This window comes from Oncorhynchus kisutch, unplaced genomic scaffold (genome assembly GCF_002021735.2).
Source record: "Oncorhynchus kisutch isolate 150728-3 unplaced genomic scaffold, Okis_V2 Okis06b-Okis10b_hom, whole genome shotgun sequence".
Lineage (NCBI taxonomy): Eukaryota > Metazoa > Chordata > Actinopteri > Salmoniformes > Salmonidae > Oncorhynchus > Oncorhynchus kisutch.
In genome coordinates this window covers 5,823,732-5,842,189 of record NW_022261983.1, presented here as the reverse complement: position 1 = coordinate 5,842,189, position 18,458 = coordinate 5,823,732, and the positions used below count along the sequence as shown (strand labels likewise).

The window sequence follows — 18,458 nt, the reverse complement described above, 5'->3', positions numbered from 1 at the left end:
CTCTCCCCTCTCTTCTATCTCTCTCTTCTCTCTCTCTTCTCTCTCTCCTTCTCTCTTCTCTCTCTCCTTCTCTCTCTCTCTCTCCTCTCTCTTCTCTCTCCTCTCTCTCCTCTCTTCTCTCTCTCCTCCTCTCTCTCCTCTCTCTCCTCTCTTCTCTCTCTCCTCCTCTCTCTCCTCTCTCTCCTCTCTTCTCTCCTCTCCTCTCTCTCTCTTCTCTCTCTCTCTCCTCTCTTCTCTCTCTCTCCTCTCTTCTCTCTCTCTCCTCTCTTCTCTCCTCTCTCCTCTCCTCTCTCTCTCTCCTCTCTCTCTTCTCTCCTCTCTTCTCCCCTCTCTTCTCTCCTCTCTCTCTCTCTCCCCTCTCTTCTCTCCCCTCTCTTCTATCTCTCTCTTCTCTCTCCTCTCTCTCCTTCTCTCTTCTCTCTCTCCTTCTCTCTCTCTCTCTCCTCTCTCTCCTCTCTTCTCTCTCTCCTCCTCTCTCTCCTCTCTCTCCTCTCTTCTCTCTCTCCTCCTCTCTCTCCTCTCTCTCCTCTCTTCTCTCCTCTCCTCTCTCTCTCTCTCCCCTCTCTTCTCTCTCTCTCTTCTCTCTCTCTCTTCTCTCTCTCCTTCTCTCTTATCTCTCTCTCCTCTCTCTCCTCTCTTATCTCTCTCTCCTCTCTCTCCTCTTATCTCTCTTTCCTCTCTCTCCTCTCTTCTCTCCTCTCTCTCTCTCTCTCTCTCTGGTCATTTCAGAAAGCCACGACACCGACCAACGCAGATTGTTCTAAAATTGTTTCTGTAGTTAGAAACAGAAAACATTCCTTATTTTAGTTTGGTTAGAAATCCACAACATCCTGTCTACTGGAGAGTATTGGGTTTGCCTGGTTCTGATGTTTTTGTTTGTTTGGAATCGGTGGATCCCATCCTGACTCACGGTCTGGTTCGCATCAGCCTCCTCGAAGTACGTCCCCAAATACATAGCAGAGCATTGGGATCATTTAACTGGTCTGTTGCCACAGATTGATTTTCTCCAGATGGATATAGCTGCCCTGGGTCATGTCATTCTGCCCTGCTTTAAACCGATCATTATGCCCTGGTTTAAACATATCGTCATGCCCTGGATATAGCTGCCCTGGGTCATGTCATTCTGCCCTGCTTTAAACCCATCATGCCCTGGTTTATACCCATTATCATGCCCTGGTTTAAACCCATCATCATGCCCTGGTTTAAACCCATCATCATGCCCTGGTTTATACCCATTATCATGCCCTGGTTTAAACCCATCATGCCCTGGTTTAAACCCATGATCATGCCCTGGTTTAAACCCATCATCATGCCCTGGTTTAAACCCATCATCATGCCCTGGTTTAAACCCATCATCATGCCCTGGTTTAAACCCATCATCATGCCCTGGTTTAAACCCATCATCATGCCCTGGTTTAAACCCATCATCATGCCCTGGTTTAAACCCATCATCATGCCCTGGTTTAAACCCATCATCATGCCCTGGTTTAAACCCATCATCATGCCCTGGTTTATACCCATCATCATGCAGGCTTTTCCCATGGTAGTTGTGATTATGAGAGCAGTCTGATAGTCTTGTTATCCATATTAGATAATGTTTCACCTCCTTCTCTTGTCTGGGTCTAACTGGTGAACAAGAGAGCGAGGAGGAGAGAACAGAGGAGTTATTGACCCAACAATCACAGCTCAAGGAGACAAAGTGGAAGTCAATGAGTCAATGTGTCTGTTGGATATGATTATCTGTTTCAAAGTATCTCTCTCTCTCTCTGGTGCACACACACAACCCTGCCCCCACCTCATCTATCTCCTCTCCTGTCTCCTCCTCCTGCCACCTTTCCTCCCTCCTCTCCTGTGTCCTTCTCCTGCCGTCTCTCCTCTCTTCTCCTGCTGTCTCTCTTGTCATCTCCTCCTGCCGTCTCTCCTCTCCGCTTCTCTCCTGTGTCTTTGTCCTGCCTTCTCTCCTCTCCTCTCTGCTCCTGCTGTCTCTCCTCTCCCCTTCTCTCCTGTGTCTTTGTCCTGCCTTCTCTCCTCTCCTCTCTGCTCCTGCTGTCTCTCCTCTCCCCTCCTCTCCTGTCTCCTTCTCCTGCTGTCTCTCTTGTCATCTCCTCCTGCCGTCTCTCCTCTCCGCTTCTCTCCTGTGTCTTTGTCCTGCCTTCTCTCCTCTCCTCTCTGCTCCTGCTGTCTCTCCTCTCCCCTTGTCTCCTGTGTCTTTGTCCTGCCTTCTCTCCTCTCCTCTCCTCTCTGCTCCTGCTGTCTCTCCTCTCCCCTCCTCTCCTGTCTCCTTCTCCTGCTGTCTCTCTTGTCATCTCCTCCTGCCGTCTCTCCTCTCCGCTTCTCTCCTGTGTCTTTGTCCTGCCTTCTCTCCTCTCCTCTCTGCTCCTGCTGTCTCTCCTCTCCCCTTCTCTCCTGTGTCTTTGTCCTGCCTTCTCTCCTCTCCTCTCTGCTCCTGCTGTCTCTCCTCTCCCCTTCTCTCCTGTGTCTTTGTCATGCCTTCTCTCCTCTCTGCTCCTGCTGTCTCTCCTCTCCCCTTCTCTCCTGTGTCTTTGTCCTGCCTTCTCTCCTCTCCTCTCTGCTCCTGCTGTCTCTCCTCTCCCCTTCTCTCCTGTGTCTTTGTCCTGCCTTCTCTCCTCTCCTCTCTGCTCCTGCTGTCTCTCCTCTCCCCTTCTCTCCTGTGTCTTTGTCCTGCCTTCTCTCCTCTCCTCTCTGCTCCTGCTGTCTCTCCTCTCCCCTCCTCTCCTGTCTCCTTCTCCTGCTATCTCTCCTCTCCTGTCTCCTTCTCCTCCCGTCTCTCCCGGCTCCTGCTCCTCCTGCCTTCTCTCCTCTCCCCTTCTCGCCTGTCTGCTTCTTTTGCATCAGTGGTGCAGGGAATTACTTATTTGTTTCTCGCTGTTAACTTGGCGCTGGCAGCTTCATCTTTGAGCCTTGTATCCTGATGAACCGTTGTATCGATCCAAGTTCCTTCTCTCTTACAATCTATCTCATTGTAGACAGTCCCTGTCGTGACAAACACATTCCCACACACACACACTCACCCACACACTCACACATACACAATGACACCCTATTCCCTATGTAGTGCACTACTTTTCACCAGGGCCCATAGGGACGCAGCCAGGGACTGTCTAAAGCACTCAGAATGAATGGGGCTCAAGGGTGGGGTTTCACTGACAGCTGAATGATGTGGTTAAGTACAGAGCCACTGGCAGTTACCAAAGCCAATGACATTACCACTAGCCTTTTACTGTGTCGTTGTCAGATCTCTGTGTGGAGAAAGAGACATCGAGTGACTAGAGGGCTGCTCACATAGATTTTTAACTCAGGACATGTACATGACTGTAAGCAGACATAGTACATGCGTGTACACACACACAAAAAAGACTCATCACAATTTGTATACTTTTATTTATTTTTATTTATATAAAATGGACAATAACCTACTTTTATCAAACTTACTATACTTGCTATCCTATCTTGCTACTACTTCTACTAAATAAATCAGATTCACAGGAAGCCCATCTCTGTAGCCAACTCCAACACCCCTGGAATGGCTTCCAGCTTCTCCATCAGGTTGCCAGAGCTCACACACTGCTCGTATAACTCTGTCCTCAATCTCAACTAGGGCTGTCATGGCTATTAGGCTTCTCCAAGCTCTGATGCTGCTGCTTGCTGGTCATTAGTAACCTACCAAACTTGCTAACTGCCTGGTACTCAGCACTCTATTGTCCCTCTAATCACTCTGACGTCAATGCAAATGTAATCGAAAATCTAATCAAATACTTTCTAATCAAATACTTTCATGAGAGCTCATGATGCGCAACATTTCTATAGGCTATGCAATTGCGTGAGAAAACAGTGATGGCCTCTATTAAAAAGATGAGCATCCCATCAGCTTTCAATAGGCTAGGCATACTATATTTATTTCTCAACTTTCCTAATATTAAGCATATTGCTACGCTTTACAACAGGAGTATAGCCTACCTGGCTGGCATGAAAATGAACCACAGGAAAAGCGTCCTCCATTAGCTATTTAAGTGCATAGGTGACATGTATTTTCATGTCATGGTCCATTCTAAATCAAAACAAATTTCACACATAATATTTAGTATATGGAAAGACAAGATTCAATCAAGAATAGTCTGATGGGTGACAATATTAGCCTATCACTTGTGAATGATGTATTACCACTTGTGAATGGTTCCCAGATTGTGTGCAGTAAGGCAAAAAACAACGCATGCCTTTTTTTGTCGCATACCGGTAGTCGCATGCCTCATGTAGCCTAGCCCATGGGCCTATATGTTTTGATAAGGTTTGTATCACTACTAAAGTGGCCAAATAGCTTCTTAAAATGAAGCACATGAATCCGCTTTACAACAGCTGTAGAGCCTAACTGGCATACATATGCAGCGCGTGAATTTAAAGTTTAGCGAAGACATTTTTCACCATAACATTACACCTCAATAATAAAAGCATTACATGCATAGTCACATTTGCGGTCACTTTTGAGAATGGTGTTTCCCTCTAATTGATTGCATTTTGGAACATTTGCACTAATATCCTACTGCCATGTGTGCATTGCTGCACTTATAATGTGAAGAAATAGCCTAATAGTTCATCAACATTTTTAGCTCAACGTTCTGATCTGTTGCGTCAGCCTCATTGCTTAAAAAATATTTGTTGATGCTAGTGGTTGTATTCATTTGGGATCTATCACATCCCACAACTGTCCCAGACTATGTTTGTAGTATTTATTTCTCGCACAGAATAGAATAGGTCACCATTTGTACTATGGGGGATAGTAGATTGATATAGGCAGCTTATGTCAACATACTATACCCCATAGTAAAGCAGTTGATAGGCGTTTGCTGTTCGTTAGGCCCACTCAACTTGTTGTCTGACGAAAAGTAAATGTATTCTTCCAATTTTGTATTCTTCATACTATAAAATAATATAAAATAATGCCATGGAATTCTAAGTAAATCTTCTCTGCTAAATGAACTAGGGTAGCCCACAGCCATTTGACATAGCCAGATCAGGACCTAACATAAGGACAACTCAGAGTATGCTCTTCTGTTCTTCTGAAATAGACTACATTTTCATATCATGTTCCTTTAAGCTCATTGATTAGAGATGGTCCATTCCAGACAGATCACATCGCTGGCTTTAGAAGCTCATTGATTAGAGATGGCCCACTCCAGACAGATCACATCGCTGGCTTTAGAAGCTCATTGATTAGAGATGGTCCATTCGAGACAGATCACATCGCTGGCTTTAGAAGCTCATTGATTAGAGATGGTCCATTCCAGACAGATCACATCGCTGGCTTTAGAAGCTCATTGATTAGAGATGGCCCACTCCAGACTGATCACATCGCTGGCTTTAGAAGCTCATTGATTAGAGATGGCCCACTCCAGACAGATCACATCGCTTTAGAAGCTCATTGATTAGAGATGGCCCACTCCAGACAGATCACATCGCTGGCTTTAGAAGCTCATTGATTAGAGATGGCCCACTCCAGACAGATCACATCGCTGGCTTTAGAAGCTCATTGATTAGAGATGGCCCACTCCAGACAGATCGCATCGCTGGCTTTAGAAGCTCATTGATTAGAGATGGTCCATTCCAGACAGATCACATCGCTGGCTTTAGAAGCTCATTGATTAGAGATGTCCCACTCCAGACAGATCACATCGCTGGCTTTAGAAGCTCATTGATTAGAGATGGCCCACTCCAGACAGATCACATCGCTGGCTTTAGAAGCTCATTGATTAGAGATGGCCCACTCCAGACGGATCACATCGCTGGCTTTAGAAGCTCATTGATTAGAGATGGTCCACTCCAGACGGATCACATCGCTGGCTTTAGAAGCTCATTGATTAGAGATGGTCCACTCCAGACAGATCACATCGCTGGCTTTAGAAGCTCATTGATTAGAGATGGCCCACTCCAGATAGCAAGTTTATGTCTAGTCTTGCGGTGGTTGCCACCAAAAGTGAGTTCCACATCAACACGGGTGCCTTCCAACCGAACATTCTAATATCCATCATTCTATTAAAGTTGCTCTTTTCAATTGGGATATCATCATATTCCAGTGTAATTGTGGTCTTATGAAAGAATCAGACATTGTGTTTCAAATCAACACTGTTGCTCTAATCAACCAAACATTCTAAAATGAAACATTCTTCAACTTCAACTTTGGTTGGTTTTGTATTGTAGAATTGCCATGACAATGAAAAATATTGAAATCAATGGATGTACTGTGGATCATGTAAAATCAGTTTTATTGAACACAACACGCAAATGCACTAATGACCCAGATATGTGTGATATGCAACCTGTTTCTGTGCTTTATTATAGAATTATAAAACATACATGAACACACATAGACGCGCGCGCTCACACTGACTCTCTCTCTCTCACACACACACACACACACACACACACACACACACACACACACACACACACACACACACACACACACACACACACACACTTTTTTATTTCACCCTTTGAACAAATGAAAGCCATTTTGAGTGATACTTAATTAAAATGTAAATGTTACCGCCCAGTGAGAAAAAGCAGTTTCTCATTATAGAGAATAGATAGGCTATTAGGATGAACCTCGGTGCTGCACTTATATCCTTTGTGTCTCATCAAACCATTGACTGAGGTGGCCTGAGGCCAGAGAGGGAGAGACACAGACATGGAGAGAGCAGAAACGAGCAAGCAAGGAGGATGCCCTGTGTGTGTGTGTGTCTGTGTGTGTGTGGGGGGTGGAAAGATTTCCTTGAGGTACAGGCTGTTCATTCCCCTTTCAAATTGGTGGTGTGTTATGTTATACAATACATTTGACCAAGACAAATGGGACTCTTCGTGTTCTGAATGGTTCAGTGGGGTCTTTCTCCAACATATCATTAACATTATATCCAAAAAGTCAGATTTCGGAACCTAATACATCCGATAATAAACACCAGTCTCTGTCGCTCTGAGTGGTGCTGCGTTATCGCCAACATTTTGAGGATTTTACATTTAGTGGCCATCATCTTCCAAGTTGTTTCCACTGGTTGCAAAATTAGCATGATATGTGCTGAATTCAGTTTAAAAGGATTTGGAGGAAAACAAACTTGGGGTAGGCTCAGTGCGCTGTTGACATTTCACAGAGATATGCTTGTTTTTGTGAGAAGTCTTCGAAAAATAAACTTCACAGTAACTTGAACAGCATATATGAAAATACTACAGTGAACAAAAATATAAACTCCACATGCAACAATTTCAAGTTACAGTTCAAAAGGAAATCAGTCAATTGAAGTACATGAATTAGGCCATAATCTATGGATTTCACATGACTGGGAATACAGATATACATCTGTTGGTCACAGGTACCTTAAAAAAAGGTAGGGGTGTGGATCAGAAAACCAGTCAGTATCAGGTGTGACCACCATTTGCCTCATGCAGCTCAACAATTCTCCTTCGCATAGAGTTGATCAGGCTGTTGATTGTGACCTATGGAATGTTGTCCCACTCCTCTTCAATGGTTGTGCTAAGTTGCTGGATATTGATGGGAACTGGAACACACTGTCATACACGTCCATCCAGAGCATCCCAAACAGGCTCAATGGGGGACATGTCTGGACTATTTTTGTGTACAGATCCTTGTGACATGGGACTGTGCATTATCATGCTGAAACATCAGGTGATGGTGGTGGATGAATGGCACGACAATGGGCCTCAGGATCTCTTCATGGTATCTCTGTGCATTCAAATTGCAGAAATGCATTTGTGTTCGTTGTCTGTTGCTTATGCAACACATATCATAACCCCACCGCCACCATGGGGCACTCTGTTCACAATGTTGACATCAGCAAACTAGGATTCATCCATGAAGAGCACACTTCTCCAGCATGCCAGTGGCCATCGGAGGTGAGTATTTGTCTACTGAAGTCGGTTACAATGCTGAACTGCAGTTAGGTTAAGACTGGACGAACAACGAGCATGCATAGAAGCTTCCCTAAGACAATTTCTGACAATTTTTGCAGAAATTATTCAGTTGTGCAAACCCACAGTTTCATCAGCTGTTCAGGTGGCTGGTCTCAGATGATGATGATCCCAAGCTGGATGTGGAGGTCCTGGGCTGGTGTGGTTACCTGTGGTCTGCGGTTGTGATGCCGGTTGGACGTACTACAAAATTCTCTACAACGACGTTGGAGGTGGCTTATCATAGAGAAATTAACATAAAATTATCTGGCAACAGCTCTGGTGGACATTCCTGCAGTCAGCATGTCAATTGCACACTCCCTCAAAACTTGAGACATCTGTGGCATGGTGTTGTGTGATAAAACTGCACATTTTAGAGTGGCCTTTTATTGTTCCCAGCACAAGATCAGCTTCTTGATATGTCACACCTGTCTGGTGGAAGGATTATCTTGGCAAAGGAGACATGATCATAAAAAAAACTACTGTAAAATGACAGTGAAAATAACAGTAGCAAGGCTACTTAGGATCTGAGGACCCATGACAAATCGTTTCAGTCTCATGAGGGGGAATAGGTTTTGTCGTGCCCTCTTCATGACTGTCTTGGTGTGTTTGGACTATTCTAGTTCATTGGTGATGTGGACACTAAGGAACTTGAAGCTCTCACAGGAGTGATGGTTGCTGATAATGGGCCTTTGTCCCTATGTAGATGTTCCATAAAAAATCGGACATTTCCAGCTATAATAGTCATTTACAACATTAACAAAGTCTACACTGTATTTCTGATCTATTTTATTTTATTTTAATGGACAAAAAATGTGTTTTTCTTTCAAAAACAAGGACATTTCTAAGTGACCCCAAACTTTTGAATGGTAGTGTACATATTTTTGACATAGAAGTTTACATAATGGTTATGGCTCTAGATGAAAAGCTGTTTCAGGTATTTGAAAAATTAACATTTCACTTACCACCCCCCCCCCCGGCCATCCTCCCTCACTTTGTGCCCCCTCAGGTTTTGGGGTGCATGACGCCCTTGGTGGCCAGTTTCTGCTCTGCTTGCTTGTACAACTCAGAGAAAGAGCACAACACGTACTAACAGCAGCGGCCAAACAGCCTACCCAACTGTTCTGAGGCGTCAGGATCGTTCTGAAGCACACATATGCACACATTCTTTTCACATAAAAGGCACTTTTCTTCTACCTTTTGCAGCATGTGTGTTGATAAGAGTCTGTGTCACTGTCATCTATCTCTGTGTTCTGTCTCCTTCAGGATTGAAGACCTACCTGATCTCAGGGAGGAAGGTGGAGCCGTGCCACTGCAGCTGTTTCCAGCTGGGCCTGGTTGGCCTGGAGCCTGGGGGGGACACCCGCTGTCCCACACCCCGTGCCCACACCCCAGATGGAGCCCCCAGAGCCCCCTCAGCCTGTGGCCTACCCCAGAGAGGGGCTCCCGACAGGGCCAAGGTGAGGACATGGTATTCTGCAGGGTAAAGGGGAGATGGGTGTCAGGTGTGTGCTCATTCCCCTCTTTGGTGGTTTTCTACTGTGTAACTTGGATAGACATATTCTTTGGTTGTAATAGCATACTGTACTTTGACTTCATTTAGAAAATGGTCATAGTGTAACAAATGTTCAGCTCAGTAGACATGTCTTCAGAACATAATTGTAGGGCCGTGTGTTTTGAGCAGTATGTGACATGAGATCCTATCCTGCATTTTAAGCCTTATCCAGAAATTAAAATTACGCCAAAAATATAAGGAATTGTTTGAGGATGGTGTTGGACCATTTGACCTAAAAAGTTAATCAAAGTTGAAATGAAGGTTAAAATCCAAGCATGTTACATAATTGCACAAAACACAGGGCCCTAACTTAACAAGATATCAGTTGAAGTCGGAAGTTTACATCTTTATCTTTATTTACACCTTATACATTTAAACTCAGTTTTTCACAATTCCTGACATTTAATCCTAGTAAAAATTCCCTGTCTTAGGTCAGTTAGGATCACCACTTTATTTTAAGAATGTGAAATGTATAGTAGAGAGAAGGATTTATTTCAGCTTTTATTTCTTTCATCACATTCTCAGTGGGTCAGAAGTTTACATACACTCAATTAGTATTTGGTAGCATTGCCTTTAAATTGTTTAACTTGGGTCAAATGTTTTGGGTAGCCTTCCACAAGCTTCCCACATAAGTTGGGTGAATTATGGCCCATTCCTCCTGACTGAGCTGGGGTAACTGAGTCAGGTTTTTAGGCCTCCTTGCTCGCACACACTTTTTCAGTTCTGCCCACAAATCTTCTATAGGATTGAGGTCAGGGCTTTGTGATGGCCACTCCACTACCTTGACTTTGTTGTCCTTAAGCCATTTTGCCACAACTTTGGAAGTATGCTTGTGGTCATTGTCCATTTGGAAGATCCATTTGCGACCAAGCTTTAACTTCCTGACTGATGTCTTGAGATGTTGCTTCAATATATCCACGTAATTTTCCCTCGTCATGATGCCATCTATTTTGTGAAGTGCACCAGTCCCTCCTGCAGCAAAGCACCCCCACAACATGATGCTGCCACCCAGGTGCTTCACAGTTGGGATGGTGTTCTTCAGCATGCAAGCCTCTCCATTTTTCCTCCAAACATAACGATGGTCAATATGGCCAAACAGTTCTATTTTTGTTTCATCAGACCAGAGGACATTTCTCCAAAAAGTACGAGCTTTGTCCTCATGTGCAGTTGCAAACCGTAGTCCGGCTTTTTTATGGCGGTTTTGGAGCAGTGGCTTCTTCGTTGCTGAGCGTCCTTTCAGGTTATGTCAATATAGGACTCGTTTTACTGTGGATATAGATACTTTTGTACCTGTTTTCTCCAGCATCTTCACAAGGTCCTTTGCTGTTGTTCTGGGATTGATTTGCACATTTCACATCAAAGTACGTTCATCTCTAGGAGATAGAACGTGTCTCCTTCCTGAGCGGTATGACGGCTGCGTGGTCCCATGGTGTTTATACTTGCGTGCTATTGTTTGTACAGATGAACGTGGTACCTTCAGGCATTTGGAAATTGCTCCCATGGATGAACCAGACTTGCGGAGGTCTACAATTTTTTTTCTGAGGTCTTGGCTTTTTTCTTTTGATTTTCCCATGATGTCAAGCATAGAGGCACTGAGTTTGAAGGTAGGCCTTGAAATACATCCACAGGTACACCTCCAATTGACTCAATGATGTCAATTAGCCTATCAGAAGCTTCTAAAGACATGACAATTTTCTGGAATTTTCCAAGCTGTTTAAAGGCACAGTCAATTTAGTGCATGTGAACTTCTGTACCACTGGAATTGTGATACAGTGAATTATAAGTGAAATAATCTGTCTATAAACAATTGTTGGAAAAATGTCTTGTGTCATGCTCAAAGTTAGATGTCCTAACTGACCAAAACTGTAGTTTGTTAACAAAACATTTTTGAAGTGGTTGAAAAACAAGTTTGAATGACTCCAACCTCAGTGTATGTAAATTTCCGACCCTTGCTTATCCACAACGCATATAATGTAATATTCACCAACAGAGACAATTCTCTACTCTCTTACTGTTAATTGATAAGTGTAGGAGTGTTGACCTAGGATCAGGTCACCCCTGTCGATATAGTCTTATTCATTATGATCTAAAAGGCAAACCTGATCCTAGATCAGCAAGCCTACTCTGAATACGGCCCATGTTGACATTAGTATAAATCGGTTTTGGTCCCTATGGTGAGTTTAGTGTCATGATGGAGTAATGAGGCTCCATATAGAGACAAGATACAGTACGTTCAGAAAGTATTCAGACCCCTTGATTTTTTCCACATTTTGTTACGTCACAGCCCTATTCTAAAATGGATTAAATAAAGCATGTTCCTCATCAATCTACATACAATACCCACAATGACAAAGTGAAAACAGGTTTTTAGAATTTTCTGCAAATGTATTAAAAATTGAAAACTGATTGCATTTACGTAAATATTCAGGCCTTTTGCAATGAGACTCGAAATTGAGCTCAGTTGCATCCATTTTCCATTGATCATCCTTCAGATGTTTCTACAACTTGATTGGAGTCCACCTGTGGTAAATTGAATTGATTGGACATGATTTGGAAAGGCACACACCTGTGTATATAAAGTCCCACAGTTGACAGTGCATGTCAGAGCAAAAAGCAAGCCATGAGGTCGAAGGAATTGTCCGTAGAGCTTCGAGACAGGATTGTGTTGAGGCACAGCCTCCAAAACATTTCTGCAGCATTGAAGGTCCCCATGAACACAGTGGCCTCCATCATTCTTAAATGGAAGAAGTTTGGAACCACCAAGACTCTTTCTAGAAGAAGTTTGGAACCACCAAGACTCTTTCTAGAGCTGGCTGCCCAACCAAACTGAGCAATTGGAGGAGAACGGCCTTGGTCAGGGAAGTGACCAATAACCCTATGGTCTCTCTGACAGAGCTCCAGAGTTCCACTGTGGAGATGAGAGAACCTTCCAGAAGGACAACCATCTCTGCAGCACTCCACCAATCAGGCCTTTATGGTAGAGTGGACAGATGGAAGCCACTCCTCAGTAAAAAGCACATGACAGCCCGCTTGGAGTTTGCCAAAAGGCACCTAAAGGACTCTCAGACCATGAGAAACAAGATTCTCTGGTCTGATGAAATCAAGATTGAACTCTTTGGCCTGAATGCCAAGTATCATGCCAAGTATGACACCATGTTTCTAGAATAATTATTATGTCAAGACTTTGCTATCGTTAAGAATATCTGGGTTTGTGTTTTTAAGACCTAAGCTAGAAGAGTACAAGCTCTGGATATAAATACCTATTTAACAGTGAACATATGTTTGTGAATTAAGAATAATAAAACTGTTTTGTGTTTGCGTGCGTGTGTGTGTGTGTGGTTGATGCACCCAATCAATACTTAGGCTAAGCACACTAACCACACACAACACAAGAGTGAATGTGTAAACTACAGTATGAGAATGTGTCAATACTAGGATTGAAGAAACTGTAAATGATATAAATAGACAAATACCTCTCCTTCTCTCCAGTCTCATTGTCTCTCCTGCAGTGCGGCTGTAGTTCCAAAGGAGGATCAGGTTCTGGAGAAGGGCACGGTGCAAGTATCACATCTGGAGGAAAACTGGCACCATGCCTACAGTGAAGCATAGTGGCAGCATCATGCTGTGGGGATGTTTTTCAGCGGCAGGGACTGGGAGACTAGTCACAATCGAGGGAAAGATGAACGGAGCATTATACAGAGAGATCCTTGATGAAAACCTGCTCCAGAGCGCTCAGGACCTCAGACTGGGTCGAAGGGTCACCATCCAACAGCACAACGACGCTAAGCACACAGCCAAGATACTGCAGGAGTGGGATCTGCTCTCCATCCAACCTGATAGAGCTTGAGAGGATCTGCAGAGAAGAATGGGAGAAACTCCCCAAATACAAGCAGAGCTTGTAGCGTCACACCCAAGAAGACTCGGGGCTGTAATCACTGCTAAAGGTGCTTTAGCTAAGTACTTAATAAAGGGTCTGAATACTTATGTTAATGTGATATATTCTAGAAACCTGTTTTTGCTTTGTCATTATGGGGTATTATGTGTAGATTGATGAGGGGGAAAAACGATTGAATCCATTTTATAATAAGGCTGGAACATAACAAAATGTGTGAAATGTCAAGGGGTCTGAATACTTTCTGACTGTACTGTATATTTACTCTGCTGCTAGACCTATATCCAGTCTTCACTACTCTCCTCAGTCATACAGTACGCACACAGACTTGCTTTATAGATACCAATTAGCCCCCACAGTTCCACTGTAATCCTCCCGTACCACCACTACATCTGCCAGTGCTGGTCGTGGGGGTCTTAGGGAAAGGCAGATGAGAAGTGAAGAGGGGAGAGGAGTTTGGCAGGGGGTCTTAGGGAAAGGCAGATGAGAAGTGAAGAGGGGAGAGGAGACAAACTGCTGTGTCCTTGGCATTACATGAGGTAACACACGTGGAGAGACGTTAGAAAGCCCTTCACATGGACTCACACACTTCACTGGTACAAACCCTCACTTCATTGGCTCTCTCTCTCTCTCTCACACTCACACACACACACACACACACACATACACACACACTTCACTGGTACAAACCCTCACTTCATTGGCTCTCTCTCTCTCACACACACACACACACACACACACACACACACACACACACACACACACACACACACACACACACACACACACACACTTCACTGGTACAAACCCTCACTTCATTGGCTCTCTCTCTCTCTCTCTCTCTCTCACACACACACACACACTTCACTGGTACAAACCCTCACTTCATTGGCTCTCTCTCTCCCTCTCACACTCACACACACATACACACTTCACTAGGTTTAATGACGCCTCTTTGAAGCCGTGTCCTTTCTGTGGGCTTCTCATCCCTCTCAAACACTCACTTGTCCTCTGAGCCTGACTTGCTGAGTGTGTGTGTGTGTTTTTCTCTGTGTATCAGGCTGTGTGTGTTTTTCTCTGTGTATCAGGCTGTGTGTGTTTTTCTCTGTGTATCAGGCTGTGTGTGTTTTTCTCTGTGTATCAGGCTGTGTGTGTGTTTTTCTCTGTGTATCAGGCTGTGTGTGTGTTTCTCTGTGTATCAGGCTGTGTGTGTGTTTCTCTGTGTATCAGGCTGTGTGTTTTTCTCTGTGTATCAGGCTGTGTGTGTCGCCTGAAAGTGAGCCAGTGTTCACAGTATTGTCTGCCTGTCTGTTTTAAGTCTGTAGGTGTATGGGTGCGCATGTATACGCATGTGTGTCTGCATCACGATGTTACCAAGTACCTTGAACAATCCTTTCAGGGCCAGTGCCTAATCATCAGATGAGTGTATATCTGTCTCTGTCCATTCCTTCAGCCTTCCCCAGCCTCTTCTATGTCATCCCTATCTCCACCTCTATCACCATGGCCCTGTCTCTCATCCCTCTCTCCACCTCTCCTCCTCTCACCCGGGCCCTGTCTCTCATCCCTCTCTCCACATCTCCTCCTCTATCACCCTGGCCCTGTCTCTCATCCCTCTCTCCACCTCTCCTCCTCTCACCCGGGCCCTTTCTCTCATCCCTCTCTCCACCTCTCCTTCTCTATCACCCTTTCTCTCATCCCTCTCTCCACCTCTCCTTCTCTATCACCCTTTCTCTCATCCCTCTCTCCACCTCTCCTCCTCTATCACCCTGTCTCTCATCCATCTCTCCACCTCTCCTCTATCACTGGCCTTGTCTCTCATCCCTCTCTCCACCTCCTCTCACCCGGGCCCTGTCTCTCATCCCTTTATCCACCTCTCCTCCTCTATCACTGTCCTTGTCTCTCATCCCTCTCTCCACCTCTCCTCCTCTCACCCGGGCCCTGTCTCTCATCCCTCTCTCCACCTCTCCTCCTCTATCACCCTGTCTCTCATCCCTCTCTCCTCCTATATCACCCTGTCTCTCATCCATCTCTCCACCTCCTCTCACCCGGGCCCTGTCTCTCATCCCTTTATCCACCTCTCCTCCTCTATCACCCTGTCTCTCATCCCTCTCTCCACCTCTATCACCCTGTCTCTCATCCCTCTCTCTACCTCTCCTCATCCTGGCCCTGTCTCTCTATAGGGCTGCTATTGTGGTTGGTGTTGTATCCATTGAATCTGATTGTGTATCATTGTGATTCTAATTAGTGGTAAAATGCTGAAGTGCTGAGTTCGTGCTCTCTCTCACTCTCGCTTGCTCGATCTCTCTCTTCCTCTCTCTCTCAATGGGTCCATTTATCATAATATTTTGTCTGTTTCTCTCCCTGTCTCACTCTCTCTGCCCTCTCTCTCTTTGTCCTGTTTCTGCCAAACAGTTTCTCTCATTCAATATTTCAATTTTTCTCCTCCCTCCCTCTACTCAACTCTCTTTATTTCTCTCCGTTATCTCTTCACCCTCAATTGACTCATTCTTTACCTCTCTCTCCTTCCCCACTCTCTCTCCCTCCGTTCCTCTCTCTCCATTCCTCTCTCTACCCCTACCTCTATCCCCCCTCTCACTCTCCCTCCCTTCCTCTTTCTCTCTAGCTTTCTCGCTTTCCACCCCCACCCTCAAATTAAAATTGGAATAGAATAATAGTGAAGACATCAAAACTATGAAATAACACATATGCAATAAATTAGTAAGCAAAAAAGTGTTATATATTTTAGATTTGAGATTCTTCAAAGTAGCCCCCCTTTGCCTTGATGACACTTTGCATTCTCTCAACCAGCTTCACCTGGAATGCTTTTCCTACAGTATTGAAGGAGTTCCCACATATGCTAAGCACTTGTTGGTTGATTTTCCTTCACTCTGCGGTCCAACTCATCCCAAACCATCTCAGTTGGGTTGAGATCGGGTGATTGTGGAGGCCAGGTCATCTGATGCAGCACTCCCTCAGTCTCATCCTTGGTCAAATAGCCCTTACACAGCCTGGAGGTGTGTTGGGTCATTGTCCTGTTGAAAAACAAATGATAGTCCCACTAAGCGCAAACCAGATGGGATGGTGTATCGCTGCCGAATGCTGTGGTAGCCATGCTGGTTAAGTGTACCTTGAATTAGAAATAAATCACTGACAGTTTCACAAGCAAAGCACCATTACACCTCCTCCTCCATGCTTCACGGTGGGAACCACACATTCGGAAATTATCCGTTCACCTGCTCTGCATCTCACAAAGACACAGAGGTTGGAACCAAAAACCAAAGGACAGATTTCCACCGGCCTAATGTCCATTGTTCGTGTTTCTTAGCCCAAGCAAGTCTCTTCTTCTTATTGGTGTCCTGGTGGTTAGTGCGTTGGGCCAGTAACCGAAAGGTTGCTGGATCGAATCCTGAGCTGACAAGGTTGTTCTTCCCCTGAACAAGGCAGTTAACCCACTGTTCCCTGTTAGGCCATCACTGTCAATACGAATTTGTTCTTAACTGACATGATTTAAGACATGAATGTCAGTCAATGTGGAAGATTTCAAGAACTTTGAAAGTTTCTTCAAGTGCAGTTACAAAAACCATCAAGCGCTATGATGAAACTGGCTCTCATGAGGACCGCCAAAGGAAATGAAGACCCAGAGTTACCTCTGCTGCAGAGGATAAGTTCATTAGCATTACCCGCCTCAGAAATAGCTTATTTGAGCTGTTCTTGCCATTGTACGGTCTTGTTCTTTTACCAAATAGGGATATCTTCTGTATACCACCTTGTCACAACACAACTGATTGGCTCAAATGCATTAAGAAGGAAATGAATTCCACTAATTCATTAACAAAGCACACCTGTTAATTGAAATGCATTCCAGGTGACTACCTCATGAAGCTGGTTGAGAGAATGTCAAGAGTGTGCAAAGCTGTCATCAAGGCAAAGGTTGGCTACTTTGAAGAATCTCAAATCTAAAGTATATTTTGATTTGTTAAACACTTTTTTTTGTTTACTACATGATTCCATATGTTATTTCATAGTTTTGATGTCTTTATTAATATTCTACAATGTAGAACATAGTAAAAATAAAGAAAAACCCTTGAATGAGTAGGTGTCTTTTGACTGGTACTGTATATATATATATATATATATATATATATATATATAAACTCAGCAAAAAAAGAAACGTCCTCTCACTGACAACAACTTAACGTGTAAATATTTGTATGAACATAAGATTCAACAACTGAGACATAAACTGAACAAGTTCCACAGACATGTGACTAACAGAAATTGAATAATGTGTCCCTGAACAACGGGGGGGTCAAATCAAAAGTAACAGTCAGTATCTGGGGTGGCCACCAGCTGCATTAAATACTGCAGTTCACTTCCTCCTCATGGACTGCACCAGATTTGCCAGTTCTTGCTGTGAGATGTTACCCCACTCTTCCACCAAGGCACCTGCAAGTTCCCGGACATTTCTGGGGGGAATGGCCCTAGCCCTCACCCTCCGATCCAATAGGTCCCAGACGTGCTCAATGGGATTGCGATCCGGGCTCTTCGCTGGCCAAGGCAGAACACTGACATTCCAGTCTTGCAGGAAATAACGCACAGAACGAGCAGTATGGCTGGTGGCATTGTCATGCTGGAGGGTCATGTCAGGATGAGCCTGCAGGAAGGGTACCACGTGAGGGAGGAGGATGTCTTCCCTGTAATGCACAGCGTTGCGATTGCCTGCAATGACAACAAGCTCAGTCCGATGATGCTGTGACACACCGCCCCAGACCATGACGGACCCTCCACCTCCAAATCGATCCCGCTCCAGAGTACAGGCCTCGGTGTAACACTCATTCCTTCAACGATAAACGCAAATCCGACCATCACCCCTGGTGAGACAAAACCGCGACTCTTCAGAGAATAGCACTTTTTGCCAGTCCTGTCTGGGTCCAGCGATGGTGGGTTGGTGCCCATAGGCGAGGTTGTTGCCGGTGATGTCTGGTGAGGACCTGCCTTACAACAGGCCTACAAGCCCTCAGTCCAGCCTCTCAGCCT

At 44.6% G+C, this 18,458-nt stretch overlaps 1 protein-coding gene across 1 annotated transcript in view; it reads left to right on the top strand.

Moving 5' to 3' along the window:
- The window catches only part of adcy9 (adenylate cyclase 9), a 95,584-nt gene that overhangs the window by 62,053 nt on the left and 15,073 nt on the right, over positions 1-18,458 (top strand). Inside the window, exons 3-4 of the mRNA XM_031813733.1 lie at positions 9,241-9,434; positions 13,019-13,132. Of these exons, the coding sequence (XP_031669593.1) occupies positions 9,241-9,434; positions 13,019-13,132 (308 nt within the window). The remainder of the gene's footprint in view (positions 1-9,240; positions 9,435-13,018; positions 13,133-18,458) is intronic.